This window comes from Lactuca virosa, chromosome 2 (assembly GCF_052849685.1).
Source record: "Lactuca virosa cultivar CGN04683 chromosome 2, Lactuca_virosa_CGN04683_v6, whole genome shotgun sequence".
Lineage (NCBI taxonomy): Eukaryota > Viridiplantae > Streptophyta > Magnoliopsida > Asterales > Asteraceae > Lactuca > Lactuca virosa.
Window position 1 is genome coordinate 170642884 of NC_136427.1, and position 27163 is coordinate 170670046.

At 37.3% G+C, this 27163-nt stretch overlaps 2 protein-coding genes across 2 annotated transcripts; both read left to right on the forward strand.

Moving 5' to 3' along the window:
- Positions 1–11592: 11592 nt before the first annotated feature.
- LOC145156610 (uncharacterized) lies at positions 11593–14150 on the forward strand. The gene is made up of 6 exons (XM_079075904.1): positions 11593–11680; positions 11799–11903; positions 12005–12061; positions 13253–13337; positions 13869–13995; positions 14080–14150. The coding sequence occupies exons 1-6, from the start codon at positions 11648–11650 to the stop codon at positions 14123–14125; spliced, it is 453 nt and encodes a 150-aa protein (XP_078932030.1). The 5' UTR covers positions 11593–11647; the 3' UTR covers positions 14126–14150.
- A 3475-nt stretch (positions 14151–17625) lies between these two features.
- Positions 17626–19998, forward strand: LOC145159722 (uncharacterized). The gene is made up of 5 exons (XM_079078751.1): positions 17626–17662; positions 17753–17977; positions 18081–18187; positions 19192–19252; positions 19785–19998. Exons 1-5 carry the CDS (start codon positions 17641–17643, stop codon positions 19826–19828), a joined length of 459 nt encoding a protein of 152 aa, XP_078934877.1. The 5' UTR covers positions 17626–17640; the 3' UTR covers positions 19829–19998.
- Positions 19999–27163: the final 7165 nt, after the last annotated feature.

Here is a 27163-nt window from a genome sequence, read left to right on the forward strand (position 1 = left end):
TGACTGTGAGGAGGTATATAAATAAACTATTATTACTCCTAGGGTTTATTATTTATATATTTAAAAGGTTAGGTTGATGCGCTCTTCTTGGTAACAAAGGGGTATGTTTTAAGTTTACCGACCATCGCGATTTCCCCAGGGCATGTGATAGTTGTATTCCGGAGGAAATGTAGTTGATCAGGCTACATTCGCCCCTTAATACAACTGTGAACAGTCTTGGCTTAACCGAGATGTCAGGATCATCTTATTGGATTTAGTATTATGTTCTTTTTCCTAAGTCGCACAAGTAAAGGTGTTTTATTATTATATTTTATTTGTTTTGTTTAGAGTTGTTTAGTCCCTCTTTGGTTTATAGTTGCATATCAATGTGCGGTTAGATATGTCAGTTCACTATAAACAGAGCTCTGATACCAACCTGTCACACCCCGAACCAGACAGTGGAAACGTCCGGGGGCTCGCGTGACTTAAATTGAAATATCATCACAATGAATATACATGAAACATAACATAAACATCACCATGCATTAATACATTACAACTGACATTGTTCACATCAAGTACATTGTCTAAATATTACAAATCCATAACATAAATTGTTTGAGAGTTTTCAAAACATAACATCCTAACACACTTGGTATTGTTCTTCAGCTTATCTGTTACCTGAGAATACAAGTTATTTTGAAAACGTCAACATATAGAATGTTGGTGAGTTCATAAGCAGGTTTGATATGAAAATATTTTGTGTAGTTTATAAAACCCAGAAAATCCGATATTTTCTGAAACGGCAATTGTTTATACAAAAAAGTGTGAAGATCCATAGGTATATGCGTGAATGATTTCAAATCGTGTAAATGAGAAGTTTCGCATTATAGTTAATGAATGTATAAGTGAATAATGTTGATTTCCCCGGAAAACCCGATGTTTTCCGATAAAACAGTATGGACGTGTCGCATCGAATGAATATGGTTTCCCCTGATTACTTAGATGGTATTGGATTTTTATGTGAGCCGTTATAATCATGCATGATAATGACTAGTTCGTCTGTCTTGGCAATCTAGTGAACGCCGGAATTGATCTTAAGATTTTGTCACCCTAGACTGCCCGAGTCTAACTGTAGCGAACAGCTTAGGTGTGGGGGAATCACCCCCGTATAGATCTATACACAAACTCTCGCTCTCCCTCCAGGAGACTTTGATTATAACTACAGACTACGACCGACACTTATTGGTGTCGCCCGTTATTACTCACTTAATCCAAATGAATTTGATTAACCTTGATTAACGACTTGATATTTGTTTACTTGGATAGAAGGTAAGCCTAACATACGAGGAGAAGAGGACCACGAGGTCCTACTAATCACGTATGTTATTTAAGGCTGTCGAGTACACGAAGGGCGCGTTGGCCTATTTCGCATATGTTTTATTTGGACCTTACTAGCAATGCTAATGGGCCACTGAGGCCCAATAGCATGTAAAAGCCATTGAGGGTCCCTTAAGCATGTAATTGGGTCACAAGAGGCCCAATAAACATGTGTTATCTATGTTAGGCCCAAAAGTCATGTTAATGGGTCACGAAGGCCCAATTAGCATGATTAGAATCTTTCAAGCCCAACAATTTGAATGTTTATTTGTTTTTGTATAGTATAAATGTCGGGAATTCTGTTTAAACAATTGTTGAATCGCAAAGGCACGAAGTTTGTCGATTGTTTTATAACGATATTTGAATTTATGAAGATATATGTATATTTTTCATTCTAAATTCATAAGTTATAATTTGGTATTTTTGACCCAATATCTTAATAATAAAATAATTGACTCAAAAATATTGGTTTGACCTATTCAGCCATTCTTTAATAAAAATGACAATTTTAGTCCCTTTTTATTAAAAAAATGACATTTTAGGTCCTTAAACTATTTTTCTTGACATTTTGGCCCAAAGACTTATTTAAATAATGTTTTCAACCCAATGTTTACTTTTTGGCAGTTTCAGCCCCTTTAAAAAGATTTTCATTTATAATCCAAACTTTTCGCAACTTTTACAAATTTTACCCAAAATCCAAAAACTTTACATTTTTAATCCTTTTTGGCAAAAAGAGTCATTTCAGCCCCTTAAGAACCATATTTTCGCAAATTTGGGCCTATGGGCCGAAAAGCCCAAAATTTTAGCCCAATAGGCTACAATTTACATTTTTAGTCCTTTGGAAAGCATAATGTTCATAAAAACTTCTATTTTAATTGTTTTGACCTTTTGATCCTTGTTGAAACCGTGAATGGCATCTTTTTCCCCAACTTTTGTTTATTTTTCAAAAATGGTCCAATAACAAATTCTATGTTGTTATGTGCTTATTATAAGGCTTGTATGGTAGTTTATCTTGACATGTTAAGTGAAATATAACCTAGATCACATATTTTCCTTCTTGCACTATAGATCTCGAATATATTACATTTTTGGCACATATTTACCACATAAACACAATAAATCACACATAACATACAAATACATATAGATCTACGCATTTTACTTGTATTCTCCCCCATAAAACATGTAAAAACCGAAAAATAGAGGGGTATGAACTCACCTTTGCTTGTTGTTTTCGGTTTTGAAGAAAGAATGGAAGAGTTTGATGTTATTTTCGGCCCTAGAAAGCTTCTTGAAAAGTCTTTGGCTTAGATAGGTTCTAAGAAGCATGATCATGAACGTTCATGAGTTAGAAGGAGATTTATAAAAGAATCAAGAAACTAAACCATGGATCTAAGTACAACTTACCAAGAATGATGATATTTATTGAAAAACTCCTTGAAGACACACACCAATGCTCGAAAATTTGGAGAAAAAGGGAAGAGTTCTTGAGAGTTTTTCTTGTAAGAGTTTGATCAAAATGAAAATGGTGGTGGTGTGTGGTGCTCTCGGCCGTAGATAAGGAGAGAGGGGAGAGAGAGAAGTGAAACGATAGGTGCATGGATGTTTGTTGGTCCATGCATGGGAATATGAAAGGTAATATGGAGGTGGCACCTCCTAGTTAATTCTCCCCATAATACTTCTTTTCTCTCTTTTTTTTTATTTTATACTTGGGCCGAAAACATGGGTTAGAAGATAAGAGTTGCTTAGTTTGGGCCATTATTTTCCTCCTTTCGATATTTTAAGGCCCAAAGAGTATTTATTCACCCATTGGGCCCTTAGAGTAGTTCACGGCCCAATCTTGTATAAAAGAATGGATTTATGACCCATTATGGCTAATTAAATTTGTATGGCCCAATAAAGCTTATTAGTTTAGTTAAGGCCCATTAGGGTAATTTATTTCATTTTAGGCCCATTATGGCCCAAAATGTTAAATTTTATGAAAGTGGGTCCAATTAGAGCCCATTTAAGGGTTCTAGGCCCAAAATAGTCAAATTGGAAGCTTATTGGTCCATTAGGCCCAATAAGGAAATCCTAGTCCGTAATGGACTTAAAACGGGATTTCTAGGGTTTCCAACCTTTTGTTGACTATTTGAATGTTTGTACAGAGTGTTTGATGGAAATTTTCTTGTCATTGAATAAACATCATACATGTTTTCAGGTTTTAATCACAATGTTATCCTTGTTAAGTGTTTACAAAGCATCAGAATTCCTAGTTGTGACATCGTCCATCAACACTTGCCGTACTCCGCCCCAGTACGGTACCCATACCCTCCCATACAGGGTCAACAATCCTCGACTATCGTAATCAAACGAAGCTACTCGGCCTACTATCCTTTCGCACTTCTGGCGCTCCTCCTTCAGGCCCTCAACCTGCGCCTCCCTAATCTGCTCCAGCAGTGGAGTAATTACTATCATCCTCAGACAGATATCTCGGATCGGAACCGCTACCGCCTTGCGGCTCAGAGTGTCGGCCACTACGTTGGCCTTGCCCAGGTGGTAAAGGATTTCACAGTCGTAATCCTTCACCACATCTAACCACCGACGCTGCCTCATGTTCAGATTCGGCTGATCCATGAGGTACCTCAAACTCTTGTGGTCCTTGTAAACAGTACACCGGACCCCGTAGAGGTAATGCCGCCAAATCTTGAGGGCGAACACCACTGCCCCCAGATCTAAATCATGCATCGGGTAGTTAGCCTCGTGAGGCTTCAACTGTCTCTAGGCATAAGCTATCACATGCCCCCGCTGCATCAACACTGCTCCCATACCTGTGATCGAAGCGTCACAGTAGACTACAAAGTCATCTACTCCCTCTGGCAGGGTAAGAATCGGTGCCTCGCACAGTCGCTGCCTGAGCGTCTCAAAGGCTGTCTGCTGCTCAGGACCCCAGCGAAACACCACCGACTTCTTGGTCAGTCGGGTCAGCGGGACTGCTATCTTCGAGAAATCCTGGATAAATCTCCTGTAATACCCCGCCAAACCCAGGAAGCTCCGAATCTCGGATGGAGACCTCGGGGCCTCCCACTGCATCACGGCCTCTATCTTGGCCGGATCAACTAATATACCCTTCTGGTTGACAAGGTGCCCTAGAAACTGTACCTCGTGCAACCAGAACTCGCACTTGGAGAACTTTACAAAAAGTCTCTCCCTCCTCAAGGTCTCTAGTACCTCCCTCAGGTGCTCCTTATGCTACTCCTGAGTCTTGGAATACACCAAGATGTCGTCGATGAATACTATCACAGACCGATCCAACATCGGCCTGCATACACGGTTCATGAGATCCATGGACGCGACTGGAGCGTTGGTGAGCCCAAATGGCATCACCACAAACTCATAATGACCATAGCGGGTCCTAAAAGCGGTCTTCTGTACATCCTCATCTCTGACCCGCATCTGGTGATACCCGGACCGTAGATCTATCTTGGAAAACCAAGATGCTCCCTGAAGCTGGTTGAACAAATCATCTATCCTCGGGAGTGGGTAACGGTTCTTCACCGTTACCTTATTCAGCTCCCGGTAATCTATGCACATACGGTGCGACCGTCCTTCTTCTTCACAAACAGGATCGGGGCTCCCCATGGTGAACTGCTCGGCCTGATAAAGCCCTTGTCTAACAGCCCTTGCAGCTGCGTAGACAACTCCTGCATCTCGGGAGGAGCCAACCGGTAGGGTGCCTTGGCTATCGGGGCCGCACCAGGGACCAGGTCGATCCGGAACTCAACCTGCCTCTCCAGTGGTATCCCAGGTAAATCCTCCGGGAATACATCCGGATACTCTCGTACAATCGGCACATCATCGACTGTCGTCTTACCCTTATCTCGGGTATCCATGACATACGCAACATATCACGCACAACCCTGCTGAATGTGGCGTCTCGCTCTCGCTGCAGAACAGAAATCTGGTCCGCGCTGTGGCCTCTCGCCCTGAATCACTATCTCTCCCCCGCTGGGAGTGTGAACTCTAACCAACTGTTGCTCGCAATCTATCACTGCCCCATTGGGGCTCAACCAATCCATACCTACTATAACCTTATTCCCTCGCAGGGGAATAGGAACCAAATCCACTGAGAACTGCTCATCAAATAACCGCAGTGAACATCCTCTATGAACTCTCGTGACCCTGACGGTCCTGTCATCAGCTATCTCAACGTCGAGTGGGCAATCCAGCTCCCCTGGAACTTTGCTAAACCGCTTGTTGAGGGCGAGCGACACAAACGATCGGGTGGCCCCCGAATCAAACAATACCATAGCTGAAATGCCGGTAACTAAGAACGACCCTATACACAAACACATAAACATGAGTAATAAAAAATATCAAGTACACAAATAAGAAAAGATACATACCCATCACCACGTCAGGAGCTGCTCGTGCCTCCTCTGTAGTAAGCTGAAAAGCCCTGCCCCACGCCGTAGGCGCCTCAGCCCGACCCTCTCAGCCATCTGTAATCCTCAAGGTGGCAGGAGAAGGTGCTACCACCTTCCCTGCTGCTACTAAGATCGGGCACTGGGACCGCTTGTGTCCCTTCTGATTGCACCGAAAGCAAATCAGGTCTGATGTTGGTGTGGTGGTGGTAGTAGTTGTGCAGTCTCGGCTCATGTGACCAGTTCGGCCGCACTTGTAGTAGCCCGAACTCCCTGCCTTGCACGCTACCTCGTGCATCCTGCCGCATTTGCCACAACTACCGTCGCTCTGCTGGCTCCGAGATCTGTGATCTGATACCTTGGGCTTCTTGCCCGAACCTTCTGAGTGAACTCCTTATGGCTTCCTCTTCCTCTCCATCTGTATATCCAACTCTCTCTCTCTCTCTCTCTCTCTCTCTCTCGCTATCATATCCTCCAGCGTCTTGTAGCTGGATCGGCTCACAAACTGGCGGATATCACTCCACAACATCTCATGATATCGGGTCTTTTTCATCTCCTTGTCCGCCGCATACTACGGAACGAGAAGGGCCCTCTCCCTAAACTTGGCGGTAATCTTCGCCACAGTCTCCGTCGTCTACTGGAGGTCCTGAAACTCCTTAGCAAGTTGCTGCACCTCAATAACAGGTGCGGACTAGGCTCTGAACCTGGTCGTGAAATCACCCCAGGTCATAGCATCCAACACAGTGTCATCTCCAATGGCTCTCCCGACCTCCTCCCACCAGTCACATGCCCTGCCCTTCAGAAGACAGGACGCAAGTCTAACCTTGTCCCCCTCAGGACACCTGCTGGTGCAGAATGCGTTGGCGACATCCGCCAACCATCGGGTACTAGCAATGGGGTCTCGAGCCCCCTGGTAATCAGGAGCTCCACATGCCCTGAACTCTCTGAATGTTAGCGTGCGCGACCCCATCATGGCCGCCACCTCAGTACGAAACGTACTCAATCTCTCATCCATAAGCTCCAGAATACCCTCCTAGATCGAACCGAATATCACAGGAGTCTGCTCAAGTATGCTACGCGTGATATCTGAGGAGATGAACTCCCTAGTCTGCTCATCCAAATGCTCGACTACAGAGCCTGAACATGAACCCTCTCCGAAACCTGAACTGCCAACTGCTGGTCTGGGGCGCAAAACCACCATTCTGAAAACATATAATGACAAACGTCAGAAATACTGATATAACTCGAGGGATCACATCTACTACAAGTTCCCTGGTCTTGTCTCAACCTTCCCCGCTATAGTACGGATCCTCTGCTTTCAGTAGTATGGGCTCATACTACCTTCCACGTCTATCCGTACTTTCCTCAAGGACTACCTTGACTACACCAAGTCCTTTCTACTGCTACTGTTCTCTGCTACTCTCATCCTAGACTTGCCCTAGGGTACATCATCATCCCACTCTCCGCCATCAGCTGCATAAGAAATCCCTGCTTTCTTCCCTTAACGAGCTCGCGAATACTATTACATATTACTCAGACTAGATAATTCTTCGAATGAGAGGTCCTATCCTACAACGGTTGGACTCAAACAAGAGCTGCGAAGTAGAGCTAGACCTAACCTTCTGAAATTATTTAGTCCTTGCAATATGTAACTTAACATATTCGTTTACTAGTTAGTGGAAGACAGCTAGAACTCCTAAAAGCACAAAGCAAGCAGCATTCGGACATCGAGTACACATAATCAAGCGTATACTACTCACGCTATCATCCTGAGTAATCTGTACTAGCATGCAGTTCTCATAAAGCTGAAACACATATAGCAGGCACATAAGGCATCCTTCCTAGATCCTTAGTCCTAATCTAGCATGCTGTTCTAATAAAGCTGATAATCATAACATAGCATAAACCTGTATGGGTAATTTGGGAGTACTTACTTGAGCTCGGCTGATTACATGCACCACACCCTTTCTCAAAGTTCTTTTCTATTTTCAAAATCCTTTTTGTAAAAATGCTTTTTCTTTTGAAAATTTCTTATACCATTTCCTTAGTTTGAGTTCAGACACACCCGGAAGTGTGCCCGAATCCCTCAAACCAAGGCTCTGATACGAACTTGTAACATCCCAAAAACACGTCCCAAAAATTTTGTTTATTTTATTCTAAAACCCATATCCAACCAGAGTGAAAATAGAAAATCATGTCTCATGTATCTCAAACATCATAATACATCCACTGAATAAAACATGTGCTAAAATATTAGAGTGAAAATCCCAGGCTAATGACTGTGGTGTGTGCCATGCGATCATCCCGAGCTCTTCCCTTTCCTACCGGAAGTACCTGAAACCAAAACTGAAACTATAAGCACGAAGCTTAGTGAGCTCCCCCAAACTACCACATACCATACAAGCACATATAACAAACAACATAACTCTGGGACTGCTCCCACTGCATCAGGACGAATCCCAACATCGGCTTACCCGGCATCGGATTCCTGTCCGGCATCGGGCTCACCCCGGCATTCGACTACATCGGGCATCGGGCTCACCCTGGCACATACATAACAAAACATATATCATAAACACATAACATAATCACATAATCTGCATCGGGCTTGCCCCGACATCGGACCGAAGCCCGGAGCATCTCACATATAACACATAAACTAGCATACATCGAGCTTACCCCGGAACACATACCACATAACATATGACATAAGTACATCTACTGCATCGGGTTTACCCCGGAACACATAACATATAACATAGCCTCATATACTACATCGGGCTTGCCCGACATCGGACCGAAGTCCGGAACACATAACACATAACACATAAACATGCATGAATCACAAAGACATCAAGCATACATAGCTACTTCTCGGGACCGCCCCGGCATCGGACCGAAGTCCGGAAACATATAGCCTGTATCGGGCTAACCCCGGCATCGGGCTCACCCCGACATACTCTACTACTTAAACGGGTCGGCATTGGTGCTTTAGACCTGTTCCTACTGAAGGAAAACTCACCTCTCATTCTGACTGCTGAAAACTCGTGTGAGGTAATCTTGTCTGCTGCTCTAACTACTCCACGACTATCATGACCAAATAAACACTTAGTAAAAAACTGGAGATTCTTCTATGGGGAAAATGACTATTTTACCCCTGCTATGGTGTGGGTCATAACCAAGGCCCAAACCCCTTTAATCTTTCTAAGTCCGCTAACGATCCAATAAAGACTCTCTACTATTTAAACGGGCCGGCATTGGTGCCTTAGACCCATTCCTACTGAAGGAAAACTCACATCTCAATCCGGCTGCTGAAAACTCGTGGGAGGTAATCCTGTCTGCTGCTCCAACTACTCCACGACTATCATGACCAAATAAACACTTAGTCAAAAACTGGAGATTCTTCTATGGGGAAAATGACTATTTTACCCCTGCTATGGTGTGGGTCATAACCAAGGCCCAAACCCCTTTAATCTTTCTAAGTTCGCTAATGATCCAATAAAGACTCTCTAATGGACCAATTTTCTAAATTGGGCCCAACATCTCAAATGGGCCTTTCTTATCCCAACAATGTCCATAGTCCATAAACAGGTCTCTGATGGCCCATTAAGGCCCAAAAGCTAAAAGTCTACTAGCTGGCCAACCTGAGGCCCAAAAAGGGTAAAAGCCCAATATTGTTGACTACGCGGGGCGTACTCCTCTATACGCAGCGTATACCTGCTGCATGGTCTGTACGCTGCGCGTACATGCTGGTACGCCCAGCGTACCACCATGTTAAGCTTCTTTGCCCATTAAGCACAATACTCAACTTAACAGGCTATAGCTACAGATCCAAGTCCTTTTTGATGTCTTAACCCCTAAAGTCGATCACTTGATGGTTTGCAAGCCACCAAATGAGCCCAAACATGGAATATTAACAACTAACTTCATAGGAGTGGCTAGATCTCATGCATGGCTTCACAAAAGCCTCAAAGATTGGAACTTTACTGCTATAGGAATGTTTTGAGCCTCAAGGATGGCAATCCCAAGCTAAAAAACGAAGTGGCATAATAAAGGTCCATCCTTTGGACCTAGAAAGGTCCAAAGCTCCATGATCTTGGATCTAAACTTCTAGGAGGAAAGTTTGAAGCTTTATACCTCCTTTAAGAGCCACAAGAGGAAATAGTTCCAGACGTTTGAGCTCCTTGATCCTTGGTTCTTCTCCTTCAACTTCTCTTCACTTCTTCCAAGCTTTCCTTTATCCAAAAACAAGCTCAAGAGGTCAAACACACTTATCAATGGAGTAAAAGGTGTATTAGGGTTTTTCTGAGGGTGAAGGCTGGTAAGGAGGCCAGGGGTGTGGCTATAATGAGGTATTTATATGTCTTAAACCCTAAAATTAGGGTTTTGGCTCCTGCTCACGTACGCTATGCGTAAATCTGGTACGCTGCGTGTAGGTGTGCGCGCCTCCCGAATCCAATGCATGCCTCTACGCCTCGCGTACACCAAGACTACGCTCAGCGTACGTCTTATGGGCGGCCCAACTTTTGGCCCAAGAGCTCAAGTCCATACCAAAAATCCTTTATCCCATTTGGCCCAATGATAATCTATAAAATAAATAAATAAATACAACTAGTACCTCAATTGACGGTTGTTACATAGTATGTATGTTTAATTTGAAGTGCTTGTGCTTTTTTTTTTTTAAATATAATCTGATCAAACAAAACATGGTGGTATCTTGTTGTCGTGTGTTTTTTTATTTAATCTTTGGTGTATGAAATAATTGTTTGTTGTATTTTTTGATCTCTAAAACGATCCTCCATTTCAATGCTTCATGTGATGTTTGTTTTGGTATGTAAAGCAATCATCCACTGCAGTTTTTCATGGTAATTTTTTCAATCTATATGAAAAAAGGAATTTTTTATTTAAAAAAAAAAGAATTATATCAACGGAATAGTGACGGAAACATTTGTCACGAAAAGTATAGAGTATACGTCGGTAATTTGTCACCAAAAATGCCCGTTGGTACTCCGTCACTAGAAGTGTCCGTCGGTAATCCGTCACTAAAAGTGTCCGTCAGTAATCCGTCAGGAAATTTGTCTGTTGGTACTGCGTTCCTATTTCCGTTGGTAATATTGTCGTCGCTATTCCGTCGGCAATAGTCACAAACTCCGTCGGTATTCCGTTGGTAATATTTACCCACGGGCCTTTTTACGACAGACCGAATTCCGTCGGTATTCCATCGGAAATCGGGTTTAGTGTCGGATTTCCGACAATATGGCTGGCGGAAATTGCCACGTTTTCTAGTAGTGTTATAACCTAATCTCTCTATGCTAATAAAAAAATTGTTATTTTATCATGTGTTACTCTATTATGTCTTTTAATTAATGTCATACTACTTGTCAATCTATTGATTCTCCATTCAAATTTTAAAATTTAAAATTTTCATTCTAATTACATTAAATTAATAACATTAGAATAAAAAATTAAATAAAATAAACAAAAATTATTACGTGATATAATTTCACGTATTTATTTGAATTAACGATTATAACTTTATATAATTAAAAAATATCTTTTAATAATTTTAAGTTTTTATTATGAAATTTTAATTATTTTTATAATGGTAGTTAATTTATATTCTAGTGAACAATATATCAACTTTTCCATGATTTGACCGGGCCACATGGATCAAAAGTTTATTTTTTGTCATTTGTTTTTATTCAGAAAAAAAAAGCGAGAAGTAGCGCATATATTCAGTCGCGGAAAAAAAGTAACTATAAAATACGAGTATCAGTTTTTAGGGTTTTGGCTTGCGATCTCTCATTCCTTGCTTTCTCGATTTCAGAGCATGGTTCCATTTAGTCTTTTTTAAAATAGCCAGAGCAAATTCCCGATTAACAGCCATGGCGGATTGTGTTTCTTCCTCTTGTAAAAAAGTATCCATGCCAGCTTGAAACCTTTAGTTTTATATTCTTCACTTTGCTAACATATGAATACCTTCACAATAACAGTGTACTTTTCCCTGGGGCTAACTTCTTTCTGATGGTTCTGCAGAGATTCAATAAATACGAAAAAGTTAGAGTGACAGGAGGAAATCACGAGGGGGAAGTCGGACTTTTTCTACTACCTTTGTTTTCCATTATGACGGCTGAGGGGAATGTAAGTGTAAATGAACAATATCTGAATACAATCTTGATCTCCTTCATTTTCTACAATTAGGAGAACAAAACAACATTTTAAAAACCTGTGAATCTTTACAGATAATCAATGTGAAACAGCACTTCGTGGAGGGTTACAACAATACACCCATGACACCTGTAAGTGTAAATCGTTAAATCAAGTACATTTTTCCCTTTTTAGATAATAAGGCGTCAAATTCTTAGCAGTCAAACGTGATAAATCCAGATTAATTTCAAAAAGCATAATCAAAAAAGAAAAACAAAATTTCTCAAAAAGTAGCAAAATGATCATTCTACATTACCTTCAAAAACCAAACGTAGAAACTTTAAAGTAAGAAACAAATCATGATTAAAACTGCCTCAGAAATATAATACTTACAATGAAGTATTTGCCAGTGACTCTTCAAATTAGGCAAGAACTACACAGCAACAACCAAAACTAATTAAAACCTGTAAATTTTCCTTGAAGGCTTAATAAGAGAACATAATGAATCTGTAACAAAAAATTGATTATAACATATCATTAATGCCACAAATGCCCATATCTATACATTTACACCAATTGCATAAAACCAAAAATCTGATTTCACAAACTTGAAAGTATGATGTTGTATATAGTTAACAACCAAGGAAAGTACTTTGCTATTTGTTGCTGAAGTTGATAGTTTTATGAAAAGTTACGATGTTGTGATAGTAAAATATTGAGAGTATGATGCTATAATAAACAAACCAATAAAAATATGTTGCCATTGCTTGCCTTCTGGCATATCTAATAAGTAAATAAAATGTCACCAAAACGAACCAATAAAGATTCTTTAAAATGGGAACGTGGTATTAATTTTAGGTGATACCTTTTATAAACGACTTTAAGTCCTCCACACTTGACAAAATTGCAAAGTTCGGGGCCACTTGTGAAAATCATCCCACTAAGCTCTCGTATTACCTATATAAGGTCAATGAATGTCAATAACATTTTTGAAAAAAAAAAATGAAGAGTGAAATACATGGATCGGAGAGATGAGAATTTGTTAAATAAGTTTAATCTTGAATACCTTACTTCTTTCTTTCATGTTGGGGTATTAAGAGAACAAAATGAATATGCAACAAAAAATCAGTTGTAACATCACCTTCGCCACAAATGCTCAGATATGTACGTTTACACCAATTGCTTAAATCCAATTTCCTGATTCCACAAACTTGAAAGTATGATGACATAAATTACAAACCAATGAAAGTATATTGCTATTTCTTATTCTAATTGATAGTTTTATGAAAGTATGATGTTGTAATCCAAATCCTGATTAACTTCCCTACATATGACTCTTGCAGATAATCAATGTGGAACCACAACTTTTGGCTGCTAACAACACCACCACTGAAGTGGATTCTGCTATGCGGATGCCTCGTGCGAGATGTATGTTGGTTTTTCACCTTTTTTCTTGTCATTGTCAATGATACGTTTTGATTAAACACTTTACAACTTTTTTAATCTAACAAAAGAAAGCAGTCGATATCCAACAAAAGAAAGTTAAGAAGCCACATTAAAATAAGAAAGAATTTCATGTATGTTTTTACTAAAGATCAAAAATCATGTTTATCCTGTTTAATTTTTAAATATCGTATTTATCTTTTATAAACTTTAAAATGTCAGATTTAATTAGTTTTTTTTTTATATTTTATATTTTTTTTACATTCTTAATTTTGACAATTGATTGTTATACATCTCTTATAAATCTAAGTATAAAATATAATTTATACCTTTCGTAATTGAAGCTTTTTTTTAACATCTTTTACAATTGATTATTTTTAACAATTGATTACTATAGTTATCTAAATAATTAATTCCTATTCAAGTAATTATGCACTCTCGTCGCTTCTATTTTCATCATTGAAGCTTGAAAGAGGTAAAGATCAAAATCTTTCTTTAATACAATTAAACCAACAGATAGATCTAGAAGAAGGCACAAGTATCGCACCTCAAGGCGATATGGTAAGTACAAACAACATGAAAAACCATGCATGAATCTCGCACCTCAGGGCTCGGATCCAAGTAAAACATCCACCTCTAAAAGGTTACTCAATTTTTTAATTTCCTTTGTTTTATTCATAAACAGATGTCGGTGCTTATACAATGCTAATAATATTATGTATTTTAGGAGACGTGGAAAGAATAAAAAATCCCGTGGTAGCTTGGCGGTATAGGTTATATGTGAATAAAATAATTGCTCTTTTTTATATGTTTTTTGTTCATTATAGTATTTTTTTTTTTTGGAAAAACAAAGTCGATTGAATGTTTTTTGTATGGTTTTCCTTATCGATGATTATGAGAACTCTCGTTTGATTGTTTCTTAAATAAAGATTTTGAGCTTTACCACTTTCAAGTTCTAACGATAAAAATAAAAGCAACAAGAGTGCGAAGTTGCTTCAATAGAAATTAATTATTTAGTTATTTATAGTTTTTAACTTATTAAAATTTCATTAAAATAATAATTTTGGTAAAGTTGGTATCTTGAAAGTTTATGAAAGATATAAACTTAGATTTATAAAAGGTGTAGAATAGTTAGTTTTTAACAATGAGAATTTTAAACGATAAAAAAAATACTAAAAAAGAAATATTTGGGTAGATATAATATGTTGAAAGTTTATGAATGCCCTACTAGAAAATCTGATAATACCTATAGCATAATTTCTAGGTATTATGTTGTAGGTATAGGGTGATACCAAAGGTTCTGAATGGCATGAGGTGTGGTTTGGCGGCAAGGTCAAGCCTACACTACTAGAAAATATGGGGTTTTCCTACGGAAAATAGCTACGAAAAATTTCCGTAGCTAATTAGCTACGGAATCGCTACAGATCAGCTACAGAATGGGATGCCCTAATTTAGTAACGAAATAGCTACGGACGTCAGTCCGTAGCTATTCCGTAGCTAATTAGCTACGGAATGGCTACAAGATACCTACAGATACTATTTACCTACGGATTAGCTACGGAGTATGCTTTCCGTTAGAATTCCGTAGCTAATCCGTAGCTAAGTAGCTACGGATTAGCTACAGATTTTTCTTATTTTTGATTTTTCGGGCACCAAACGTCGTTTTTTTCTCTTCGTTTTTTTCACACCTCTACTATACATGATTATCTATATTTTCACCAACCTATAGCTATTAATATCGTTCATAAAGTCATGTGCCCCTTCGGGATCAAATACTCGTTTCACAGTTTAACATTGTAATGTCTATACTTTTCACCAACTTGTGATGGATTATGTTTGTATATGTATATTTATATACACGAATGAGTTGTGGTATATGTGTACGTGTATATGTGTATGTATACATGTTTGTGAGATGTATGTGAACGTATTCATAAGCATTATAGTGTTAAACCACTAAACGAGCAATGGATCCCGTATGTGCACACGCCTTTATAAATGATATTAATAGCTATAAATTGGTGAAAATATAGATAATCATGTATAATAGAGGTGTGAAAAAAACGGAGCGAAAAAAACGACGTTTGGTGCCCGAAAAATCAAAAATAAGAAAAATTCGTAGCTAATCCGTAGCTAATTAGCTACAGATTTTTCTTATTTTTGATTTTTCGGGCACCAAACGTTGTTTTTTTCGCTCCGTTTTTTTCACACATCTATTATACATGATTATCTATATTTTCACCAATTTATAGCTATTAATATCATTTATAAAGGCGTGTGCACATACGGGATCCATTGCTCGTTTAGTGGTTTAACACTATAATGCTTATGAATACGTTCACATCCATCTCACAAACTCATATACGTCATCATCATCATCAACATCATCATCATCATCATCATCATCATCACCATCATCACCACCACCACCATCATCATCATCATCATCACCATCATCATTACCACCACCATCATCACCACCACCATCATCATCATCATGATCATCATGATGATGATCATCATCATAATCACCACAACCACCACCACCATCATCATCGTCATCACCGTCATCACCATCACAATCACCATCATCACCATCACCATCACCATCATCACCATCACCATCACAATCACCATCACCACCACCACCACCACCATCACCATCATCATCACCATCATCACCATCACACCATCACCATCACCATCACTATCACCGTCACCACCGTCACCACCACCACCACCACCATCACCATCACCACCACCACCATCACCATCACACCATCACCATCATCATCACCATCACACCATCACCACCACATGACCATCACCACCACCACCACCACCACCACCACCACCACCACCACCACCACCACCACCACCACCACCACGACCTTCACCGCCTGCCGCCTCAGCAACCACCATCTTCTTTGTCGGTGTTTGTAGGGCTCGTCTCCGAGACCTAATCGGGTAGTTCACCAAGACTGTGCCCCTTTCACTCTTCTCTGTGTTGATACACAGTTTTCTGTTTGCAGATTAACACAACGATGACCATACGGGATCCATTGCTCGTTTAGTGGTTTAACACTATAATGCTTTTGAATACGTTCACATACATCTCACAAACACGTATACCTACATCATCATCATCACCACCATGATGTCTATGAAAAAACGAATATACATGCATTTGTCATATATATATATATATATATATATATATATATATATATATATATATATATATATATATATATATATCGTTCATTTCATGGTTTAACATTCAAATACACATACATACACATACACATACAAATACACGCATAAACATATACACACACATTCACATTCATATACATATACATATACATATACATATACATATACATATACATATACACATACACATACATACATATACATAAGCGCATACATAAACACATACACATACACATTCAAATACACACATATATATACATACACATACAAATACACACATAAACATACACGTACACATACACATTCAAATACACACATACATATACATAATAATAATAATAATAATAATAATAATAATAATAATAATAATAATAATAATAATAATCGAAAAGAGAAAGTGTATAAAACTAATAGGAGACTAATTAAGTAATGATGTGGCATACCCGGACGTTTGGTGAGAATGTTGGTTATATCTGCGTGAGACGCGGGTTCGAGTTCTGTTCGAAACCCATGTTTCTTTATTTCTGGAAACAAGATAAAACTAATTAGAGTCTATTCTAATAAGGATTTGGCATACCCGACCGTTTGGTAAGTTTGTGGGTTATGTATGTGTGAGTTCGATCCTTCTTGATGTGTTCAATGTAGTTTTTTTTTTATTGTTCGTTCGTTTATGTGTTAAACACATTCGTTATCATTATTATACATTATCATTATGTTTATAAATATTATTATTATTAGGACTATTAGTATGATTTTTAATTGTTTGTGTTTTAAATATGTAAAAACAAAACGATCCAAGAAAAAAATTTGAGACTCGAATATAATAATAATAATAAATAAATAAATAAATAAATAAATAATAATAATAATAATAATGGGAATAAAAATAATGATAATCCATAACATAAAGTCTATAAACGTAGTAGGAGATTAATCCGATATGGATGTGGCATACCGGCCGAATGGTAAATGTATTGGTTATTTTCATACGAGTCCAATTCTTACCCCAAACCCATTTTTCTTTATTTTTTGTAAACAAGATAAAATTAATTGGAGACTAATCTTTGTAAGGATGTGGCATTCTCGGCCGGATGGTAAGTTTGTGGTTTTAATTCGTAAGAGGCCCGAGTTCGAATCTCATTCTGCATGTTTTTTTACCTTTTTTGTCCATTTTTGTACTGTAGGGAAGTCGTCCCTATTTAATCGCATACGGGAATGCCTCCTCCTTCCTCGTTTTTCTGCTCCCAATCGCTCCTCCTTCTCCGATTTTTTGGCGGTGAACTCCTCCCCTTCCCGGCCGCATCTCGCCGTCTCCGCCCTAAAGCTGCTCGATTTCTCGCCGTTGCATCTCGCTGTTGCCGGCCCTTCGCATCTCGTCTCCTCCCTGCTCTATTTCTTCTCTAAGAGAGGTAAAACCCTAGTTTTTTTTTTTTGATATTTTAATGTTGATTTGTTCAGCCTTCTCCATTTTTCTGCTGCGAATCGCTCCTCCCTTCTCCATTTTTTTTGCAGCGAACTCCTCCCCTTTCCCGGTCGCATCGCTGCAGCTGCTCGATTTCTCGCCGTCGCCGGCCCTTTGCAACTCGTCTCCTCCCTGCTTGATTTCTTCTCCAAGAGTGGTAAAACCCTAGTTTTTTTTATATTACTTCATGTCTACCACTTTATATGGTTACTTCATTGATAATGTTGATCTGTTTTGTTGAATGTGAGGTTTTAGGTTAAATGTTAGGTTAAATTTGAGGTTTTAGGTTAAATTGTGGTTGAATTTGTTAAAATGTTAGGTTAATTTGTTAGATTTGTTGAAAATATTAGATAAATGTTAGGTTAGTTTGTTAGATTTGTTAAAAGTGATATAAATGTTATATAAAAAATAGAGTAAATTACTGAAATCGTCCCTGTGGTTTGGTCAAAATTACACATTTGGTCCCTAACTTTTTTTTTGCACTCGGATCGTCCCTGTAGTTTGATTTTGTTGCGTTTTTCGTCCCTGTGGTTTGATTTTGTTGCATTTTTCGTCCCTTACATACATAAAGTTAGGGACCAAACATGCAGTGCAAAAAAAAAGTTAGGGACCAAACGTGCAATTTTGACCAAACCACAGGGACGATTTCAGTAATTTACTCTAAAAAATATTGAGAACTTCAATTTGTTAAAAATGTTAATTTTGTTGAAATGTTAGGTTAATTTGCTAAAAATGTTAGATAAATGTTTATGTATGAATTTTTTTTATGGATTTTTATAACTTGAAATGTGTATTCATGAACTTGATAACTTGTTATTTTTGGAGACTTTGTTGAAAGCAGATTGTCAAAATGGGTATAAGATGATTAATTTCAAAGGGTAAAATTGGAGTAAACTGTTAAAATTGGACAAAAAGGGTATAATTGGCAAAATTGGTTATTAAGCTTCATGGAGCATAAATAACTATTGGAATAGAGTTGAAAGATTGTTAGAATGACTAGATGAGCATAGTCATTTCGTTATATGAGAATTGGAGTAATATACTTAATTAAAGTCTCTTGATAAAGAGAATGTACATTGCTAAAAATGTGATGGTCAATATTGAAGGTCCGATGCAAATGTCTTTTTATTTCATTTTTAATTCCATTTTGTTGTGTTTCAGGCTTATGTATACACCACAAAGCAGAAAACCATAAGTTCAACAACTTGGGTGCATTTCTTGGGTAAGAAATTCTACATATAGCAACATAGTTTTCTTGAAACTTGGAAAGTTGTTTTTAGGGTTAAATGCATGAATTAACATTGTAGTTTTTATGTTTTTTTTTTGTATAACATCCTACTTTTGGTTTCCGTTCAGGTACTCTTTTTAAGATTTTAGTTTTTAAACCAATTTGTTTTCAAATCGTGAACATGTTATCTTAATGTCTTAATAATCCAATGCATGCCAAATCTATTGTAATGCAATATGAAGAAATTAAAGTTTGATGCTATAAAGGGTTGAAAACAACTTGACTAGTAACTTCTATCCATAAAAGAAATATAGTTAGGATTCTATAAATAAATTATTGAAAACAATGCAATTGTTGGTCAAATACATAAGTATGTAGCTCTAATGGGAAAAAAATTAAAGCGCATTACCCAAATTGGCAGCGGGAGTAAAGCACGTTGCTATTCTCTACAGTTTTTTGTTTTTTACATTTCCTTTATTTTGTAATTAACTCATGTATTGAATCTGGGATTTTGATTTTATTACAGGTCTTTCAACCAAGGGTTTAAGAGCTATATCTTGTACAAAGTAGGATAATACATTCAAATGTATTGTATTTGTATGAATTGTATTGGTTTGTATTTAAGTTATTTTTATGAAATAAATTGAGTAAATGCAAAGTACAATGCTATAACCAAAAACATATATTGTAATGTTTACTAGTTTTGTGGCTGAGTAATAATTTTTTATAAATTTAATGTATTGTGTTTTTTTTTGTGCATTTTAAGCAGAAAAACTGAATTTTTTAGTTTTTTTTTACTAATTTAGTGACGGATTTCTAACGGAATATCCGTCGCTAAATAGGTCCGTAGGTATTCCGTAGGAAAAAAGTCAATTTTTGTCAAACTTGAAATCCGTCGTTAATTCGTAGGAAATCTGTAGCTAAACTGTTCCGTAGCTATTCCGTAGGAAAAAAAAGTCAAATTCAGTCAAACTTCACACCCGTCGGCAATCCGTAGGCATTCCGTAGCAATTCGTTTCCGTAGCTAATCTGTAGGTATTATACCTACGGAATAGGCCGTAGCTAATCCGTAGCAAATCCGTAGGTATAAATTTCCCACGGGCATTTATGCTACAGGCCTTTTTCCGTAGCAAATCCGTAGGTATTGCCTTATACCTACGGATTGTGTCGTAGCTATTGCCCTAGTTTTCTAGTAGTGCTAAGCCATGACGACTGACGAGCTTTAGCGAGCCATGATATTTTTCAAAGCGTGACAATTTTATATACGGATTTTCCGTAGGTATACTGTCAATAAATGTCTTTATTTAAAAAATAAAAAAGTAAAAAAGACAGTATAAATTAACAAAAAAAGAAAATCAGTTAATTCTTGCCAAAAAGAAGTAAAAATTACAATAAACATCATTCCCATATATTAGTCGATATTATTCCGCCTAAGTCCACAGTGGGACTTAAACCCTCGACCGCAAGGAAAGAGGACAACACCGGATACCGCTGGCCTAGAAGACCTTTGGTATAAATATTATTTTTAGACAATTATAACCAAGATAAATTATTCGTATATACTTATTTTTAAATTAATTATCGTATTATTGAAACAAACATTATATTACATAAAAAGTTTACTATTTAGATGGTGGTAAAAATGCTATATCGAGATTACGTTTTATCAGTGTATCTTGTGTGTTGATTTTAGTTTCTTTCTCTATCATTACTTTCATCAATTGTGGTCATTTTGCGTTTTAATCATCCGTAATTTTATTTTTCCCAATGGAACATAGAATACTTTCGGAATTTCCCTATGTTTGACAGTAATGTTGACAAATGAAGAATATGCTTATGATGATATTATCACTTTTCATGGCTACTGATTTTTCAAATATATGTTGATAAATAGAGTTTTTAATCAAAATATAATAGTTAAAAATATATTTACCAAAAGGCAGTAGTTTTAGATTTATTTACCCTTACATTACATTTTCAAAAGAATGCAAGTAAGATGATAGAATTGTAAAATCTTGATATGTGTCTGTATCTCAATGTGTGTTTCAAGAACAAGTTTTTCTTTGTTGGCATCAACAGTTACTATCTCACTAATATATAAAGTCGGTGACTTATATGTTCTTTTAATGAAATTGTTTTAAATGTTCTGATTGTATCCCTCAAACTTTTATGTAAATTACTTGGGCATAATATCATAAGGGTATTTCGTTATCATTTTTATATATAATTAATTTAAATTTATAATTATATAGTTGTGGACAAAATATCGAAGTTTTTAGAAAAATAATATTTATTCTATATATTACTAATTATTATTATTTTTATTAAGTTTTAAAGTTGTTTTTATTTTGCAGAACTGTGTATTACACATGTAATAACCATGTGTGTGTATATATATATATATATATATATATATATATATATATATATATATATATATATATATATATATATATATATATATATACACACACAAATAAGCATACACACATACATATAAACACATAACTATACATATATATACACACATATACACATACAGATATATACATATACACATATATATATATATATATATATATATATATATATATATATATATACACACATACCTACATACAAAGTAACCTTTTAAAGAAAAGTGTTCTACAATTTGTTCCCAGAAGAACATGATAAATACGTTATCAAAGCATTTCCGAAGAAATGTATTTTTATTCATTTTAAAACATTGGGATGTCATCGTCAATACAGAAACATAAGCATAAACAGAACTTACATTCATTATCACTAGTGATTTATATCTCCTTAATCCCTCAGTATAATGTAACCTCATATCGACGCCTGTGATACAAATAAACTGAGTGGGTCAGGTTGGGAAACCTGGTGAGTACATAGGGTTTTCAACCCACAATAATATAATTATTATGTTTAATCATCAAACAGTTAACCCAATTACCCATCATATTATCTTCTTTACTCTTAAGAATTTACCCTAAGAATCAACTATTCCTCGTTCATTCTTTCCTAAGGATTATCCTAAGGAATCGGCACGAAGTCTATCGTCGCCACAGTTTATACAACAAGCACTAAGTCCATAGTCACCAGGGTTTAGGCACTAAGTCCGCATAGTCGCCAGGGTTTATACAACAGACACTAAGTCCATAGTCGTCAGGGTTCAGGCACTAAGTCTGCATAGTCGCCAGGGTTCAGGAACTAAGTCTGCATAGTCGCCAGGGTTTAACAGTATTGTTTTCGAGAGTCCACTCGTAATACATGTCAATGTGTTTTTAGAGTACACCGGGTGAACACATCGTTCACAACACCTAGAGATTGCGAGCCTGCTAGTGTTCCACTGGACTGTCTATAATAGTCCGTGGTTGTTATCCATACTCTGCTAGATGACGGGGCCAACGCTTGGGTAAAAGACTTCTCTCATTGTTCACCTCTCACCCTAATCTCATGGTCTATATCACCTCTTATCTCATCATCCAACTCATATTTCATCTACCCATGTTTTACCCAACATATTTTTGTAGATATAAAATACATATACAATTTAAATTATTTAAAACATGTATAAAATCGTTAATCCAACGTAGACAACAAGTATTCAGATAATATGCACACATAGCACGTAATTTATATAAAATTCTTCATATATATGTGTAAGATGAAAGTAACTATGCACTCACCTGTTAAGGTGGTGATTCCGAACTCAGACAGTGATTCACTTAATTTATTTTCCTTCGACGAAACCTAGTATCATTACCACTAGATTTCAGTCTAATATTCATTGCGACAAATTATTAGTCTAGATTCATTATTAACTCAGAGTCTACTTCATTATCTAACAAGTAAGGATCAGCCAACCAGGACAATTGGGAGGCAGGACCATTTCGGCATATAGCTTTTTTGAAATCCAACAACCAAACCCAATGTGACCATTCTAGACACCTCTCCCGTAAGTAGTTCAATCAGTATAACGACTTTGAATCACTGATAAATTTTATTTATAGGTTAATAATAACGATATTATAAGCTATTTTTAAAGTAGGGTAGCATAACTTACTTAGCTAGGAGCCGGACTCTGCAGGGGCAGAACTTCGTCGCTGAATCTTTCTAAGAAAGATTCTTGCAGCGCTTCAACGCTCACCTTACTATACTAAAACTACAGAAAGAGAAGTCGAATCATGAGGGACCGAAATGCTCGGGGGATAAGAAAGGAAAGACTCTTGAATCAAGAGAATGGTGCAAGAAATATGAGAGCTAGAGGCTCTTATTTATAGTGATTGAATTTTCAAAAACTACCCTCCATAGTTACTTAATGACCTTATAATTATATAAATCACTAAACACCCATTTATAATACTATTTTAAATAGATTTAATGATATTTGTACTAAAATAATGTCGAAATTACTCAACACTAGTCTTATAACGACCGCATCGTCGATACCTTTCTAAAGATATATACATATGTATATTTATGTATACGTATATATGATTTACACTTGATTTTAATACGTAAATGTGCTATTAAAAATTATAACTCGTTCATAAGAACTCCGTTTTTGACGTTCTTTATATCCACGCGTAGCTATCAACGAGATCTACAACTTTCGTTTAGACTCCGTCGGCTAATTTTGAATTTATAATTTTGTCCATTTTTTTTATAAAATTAAATGATTTTGCTAAAATCATAACTCTCTCGTACGGACTCCGTTTTTGGCATTCTTTTTCTCAAAATTCCTATTTTAAGGAGTACTACGATTTTTATTTTGGTTGCGTTCGCTAAAAGTCAACCATTCTCTTTGTAGCTTTTTACGTCGTACATTCGTTGTGCGCGGCTGACTTTTATATCTTATAAAAATTATATCTAATTATACGGATTCGGATTTCGATGAAATTTATATTTTCGGGATCGGGACAATGTATACTTCCTAAATATAATATATATATATATATATATATATATATATATATATATATATATATATATATGTTTTGGCGCACTTATTTTTACGATTTACGGACGATTCGACTGCTTTTTCCTATTTTATTATATTATAATAATCATGAAACATATAATATTCAAATAATTATTCTTTATTACGTCAAATAGGTTACAATTGTTAACCCTAACTATTACTTTGGTTAAGATTATTTATCCTAGATAATCTTCTATATAAAAAAAAATCATTTTTAACGCCTATTATATCTTAATTGACTAGCCCGAATCTGCGGGTGTTACAATTATCTCCCCCTTAGGATGATTATGTCCCAGAATCATAAAAAAAAAACAGGGCTTGTATAATGACTCCGTGCATTTCCTTTCCATCATAGGTGGTAATCATAACTCTTATGTACTTTCAAATGAGTATCTAACTCTAGGACTCCTTGACTACTGGCAGTGCGCAATCTTGCACTCGCTCTTTATCCTATGTTGGACTTTCAATCTTAACCTTCGAGTTACAAACTCAGTCCTTATTGGAAACTCCTGCTCTTTCTTAAACAAACTTAAATTAAGATAAGTTCTTTACTTCGATTACCGTAACAGACCGATGGGACATGTTCTAATGAGATCTCGTTGTATGATGCAACGCTTAGACTCAGGTCTTTTAGAGTCAAATTTCATAACGGAATATACCTTCCTTCATGTTCTAACGTGATATAATCACATTCTAGCATGTAGCACTTCTAGCTACAACCTTCTTACCTTAACAATGGTTGCGATACTTCTATTGATCGCTTCGATTATCTTTCACTTTAATCTTCCGACTTAAGTCAGATGCTACATCGATCTTGGTACTTTCAACCACGTAAAATATTCATCTTAGTCGGACTCGATTTGATATGACCACTAGGGTCAGATTAACAATCATCTTCTTCGTCGTTACCGAAACGATGGTAATGACAGACATGAACAAAACAGAATCAATTACTAGTGCCTTGGTAACCTTGTAACTTTCCCTGATCCAAACGTGAGTCCTGTGCTTCCGGTAGTATAGGCCTCTACTACCATTCACACCTACTCATACTCGTCCCAAGTATTGTCTCGCAGTTTTCCAAGTCACCATACAAGAAAATCACATAACAACTTAACACACCATATAACAAAACAAAGGTTTTATATTATTCCTTGAAACGATTACATAGGTGTTCAAGTACACCTTAGACTATGCCTCTAATAGGCTACACCATACGATACTATCCACACGGCTACTGCATAACTCGATCTTTGGATATGAAGTCCTCATCCTCGATTCCTCGCGTTGTTTTCTGCTTCGTCGAGGATCATGTGGAATGCCCTTGGCCTTGGTGGTGTGTTTGGCCTTGCTGCCTCGTTTTTCTTTGGGCAGTCTCTAGAAATATGCTCTTCTTTGTTACATCCGTAGCACACCTTCTTGTTGGACGCGTACTTGCTGGCGTAATGCCCTGTCTTTCACATTTGTAGCAAAGCACCTCCTCGCTACATTTCCCTAAGTGTTTCTTTTTACACTTTTCGCACCACATAGCTTCACCTCCTCCTCCTCCTTCAGACTTTGAGAATTTTCTTTCTTTGTTGGACTTTGAAGATCCTTCATACTTCCTTTTCTCGCCAACTTCAGCTCTCTCCAGACCCTTTTCCCAAATCTGGGTCTCAACATTCATGGCTGCCTAGATGGCAGCTTTAAAAGTGGTTGCTTACTTGACAATTGGACCAAAGTCCGCTAGTAATCCATGGGCAAACTTGTTGACCTTGGAGAGTTCCGTTGGAACTAGGTAAGGAACAAGCTTCATATTCTCCGTAAAACTTGCAGCATACTCGGTAATGCTCATTCTTCCTTTCTTTAGGTTCTGAAACTCGTTGTTGATCTCCAGTAGATCCTGCTCAGAACAGTACTGCATCTTCAGTTGCACCAAAAAGTCTTCCCAAGACATCTTGCTAGCTTCTCCCTTGGGCATCGTATTAGCTAGTAGCTTCCACCAGCTCAGTACTCCAGACTTTAACAGGGGAACTGCGAGAGCGGTCTTCTGTCTGTTGCTACATTCGCAACTCTCAAACATTGTCTCCATCTCGGAGATCCAGTCCATAACTTCCACCGGTGTTGGGCTTCCAGAAAGACTCAGTGGTTTGGATGCCATGAAATCCTTGTACTTGCATCCCCGTCCGTCGTTTCCTCCGTCTTGGATATTCCTTCTAACCATTGGTTGTTCAGCTTGACCAACGGTCCTACTGTAGTTTCCTTCCTCCGACTGTCCATTATTCAGCTCGGGCTGTTCAACAGGCATAGTAGGTTCATCCCTATTTTGTAGCATTAATCGTCTTGTCTCCTCCATTTGACGATCCAACATCATCTGGATCATTGCTTGTATTCCGACCATCGTGATTGGCTCAGGTGCAGCTGCTACTATTGGTACTTGCTCAATCACTTGGGGTTGAGGCTGCCGATTGCCATTAGCATTAGCATTTCCGATTCCGCTTCGGGTTCTCGCCATGTCGATCTATGCACCAAATCAGACGTTCGATGTGCAGTGACGAGAATTGAGATAGGAAAACTTTATTTATGATAAACGTATAAATCTTCTTATATTTTCAAAAAGTTACATGCCAGTTCTAATACCGTAATTAAACGTTTAGAAATCTGAACACATAAAGTTTCCAGATCCGGTCGGCAACAGACCATAGATCCGATTAAACGATAGCATCATAAGGCATCACAAATCATTTAGCACAAAAAAGCAGTTTAGGCATCTTCCTTAAATAAACTAGTGCTTGTGTCTATTTAGGTGTACTACCTAAATTCTATTAGACACACTCAACTCACAATTATCGCTTAACATTCTAAGTTTAAGTCTAGAAATAAATCCTTATTCCTAGTTTGCTTAAACTAATGCTCTGATACCAACTGTGACATCCCCATTT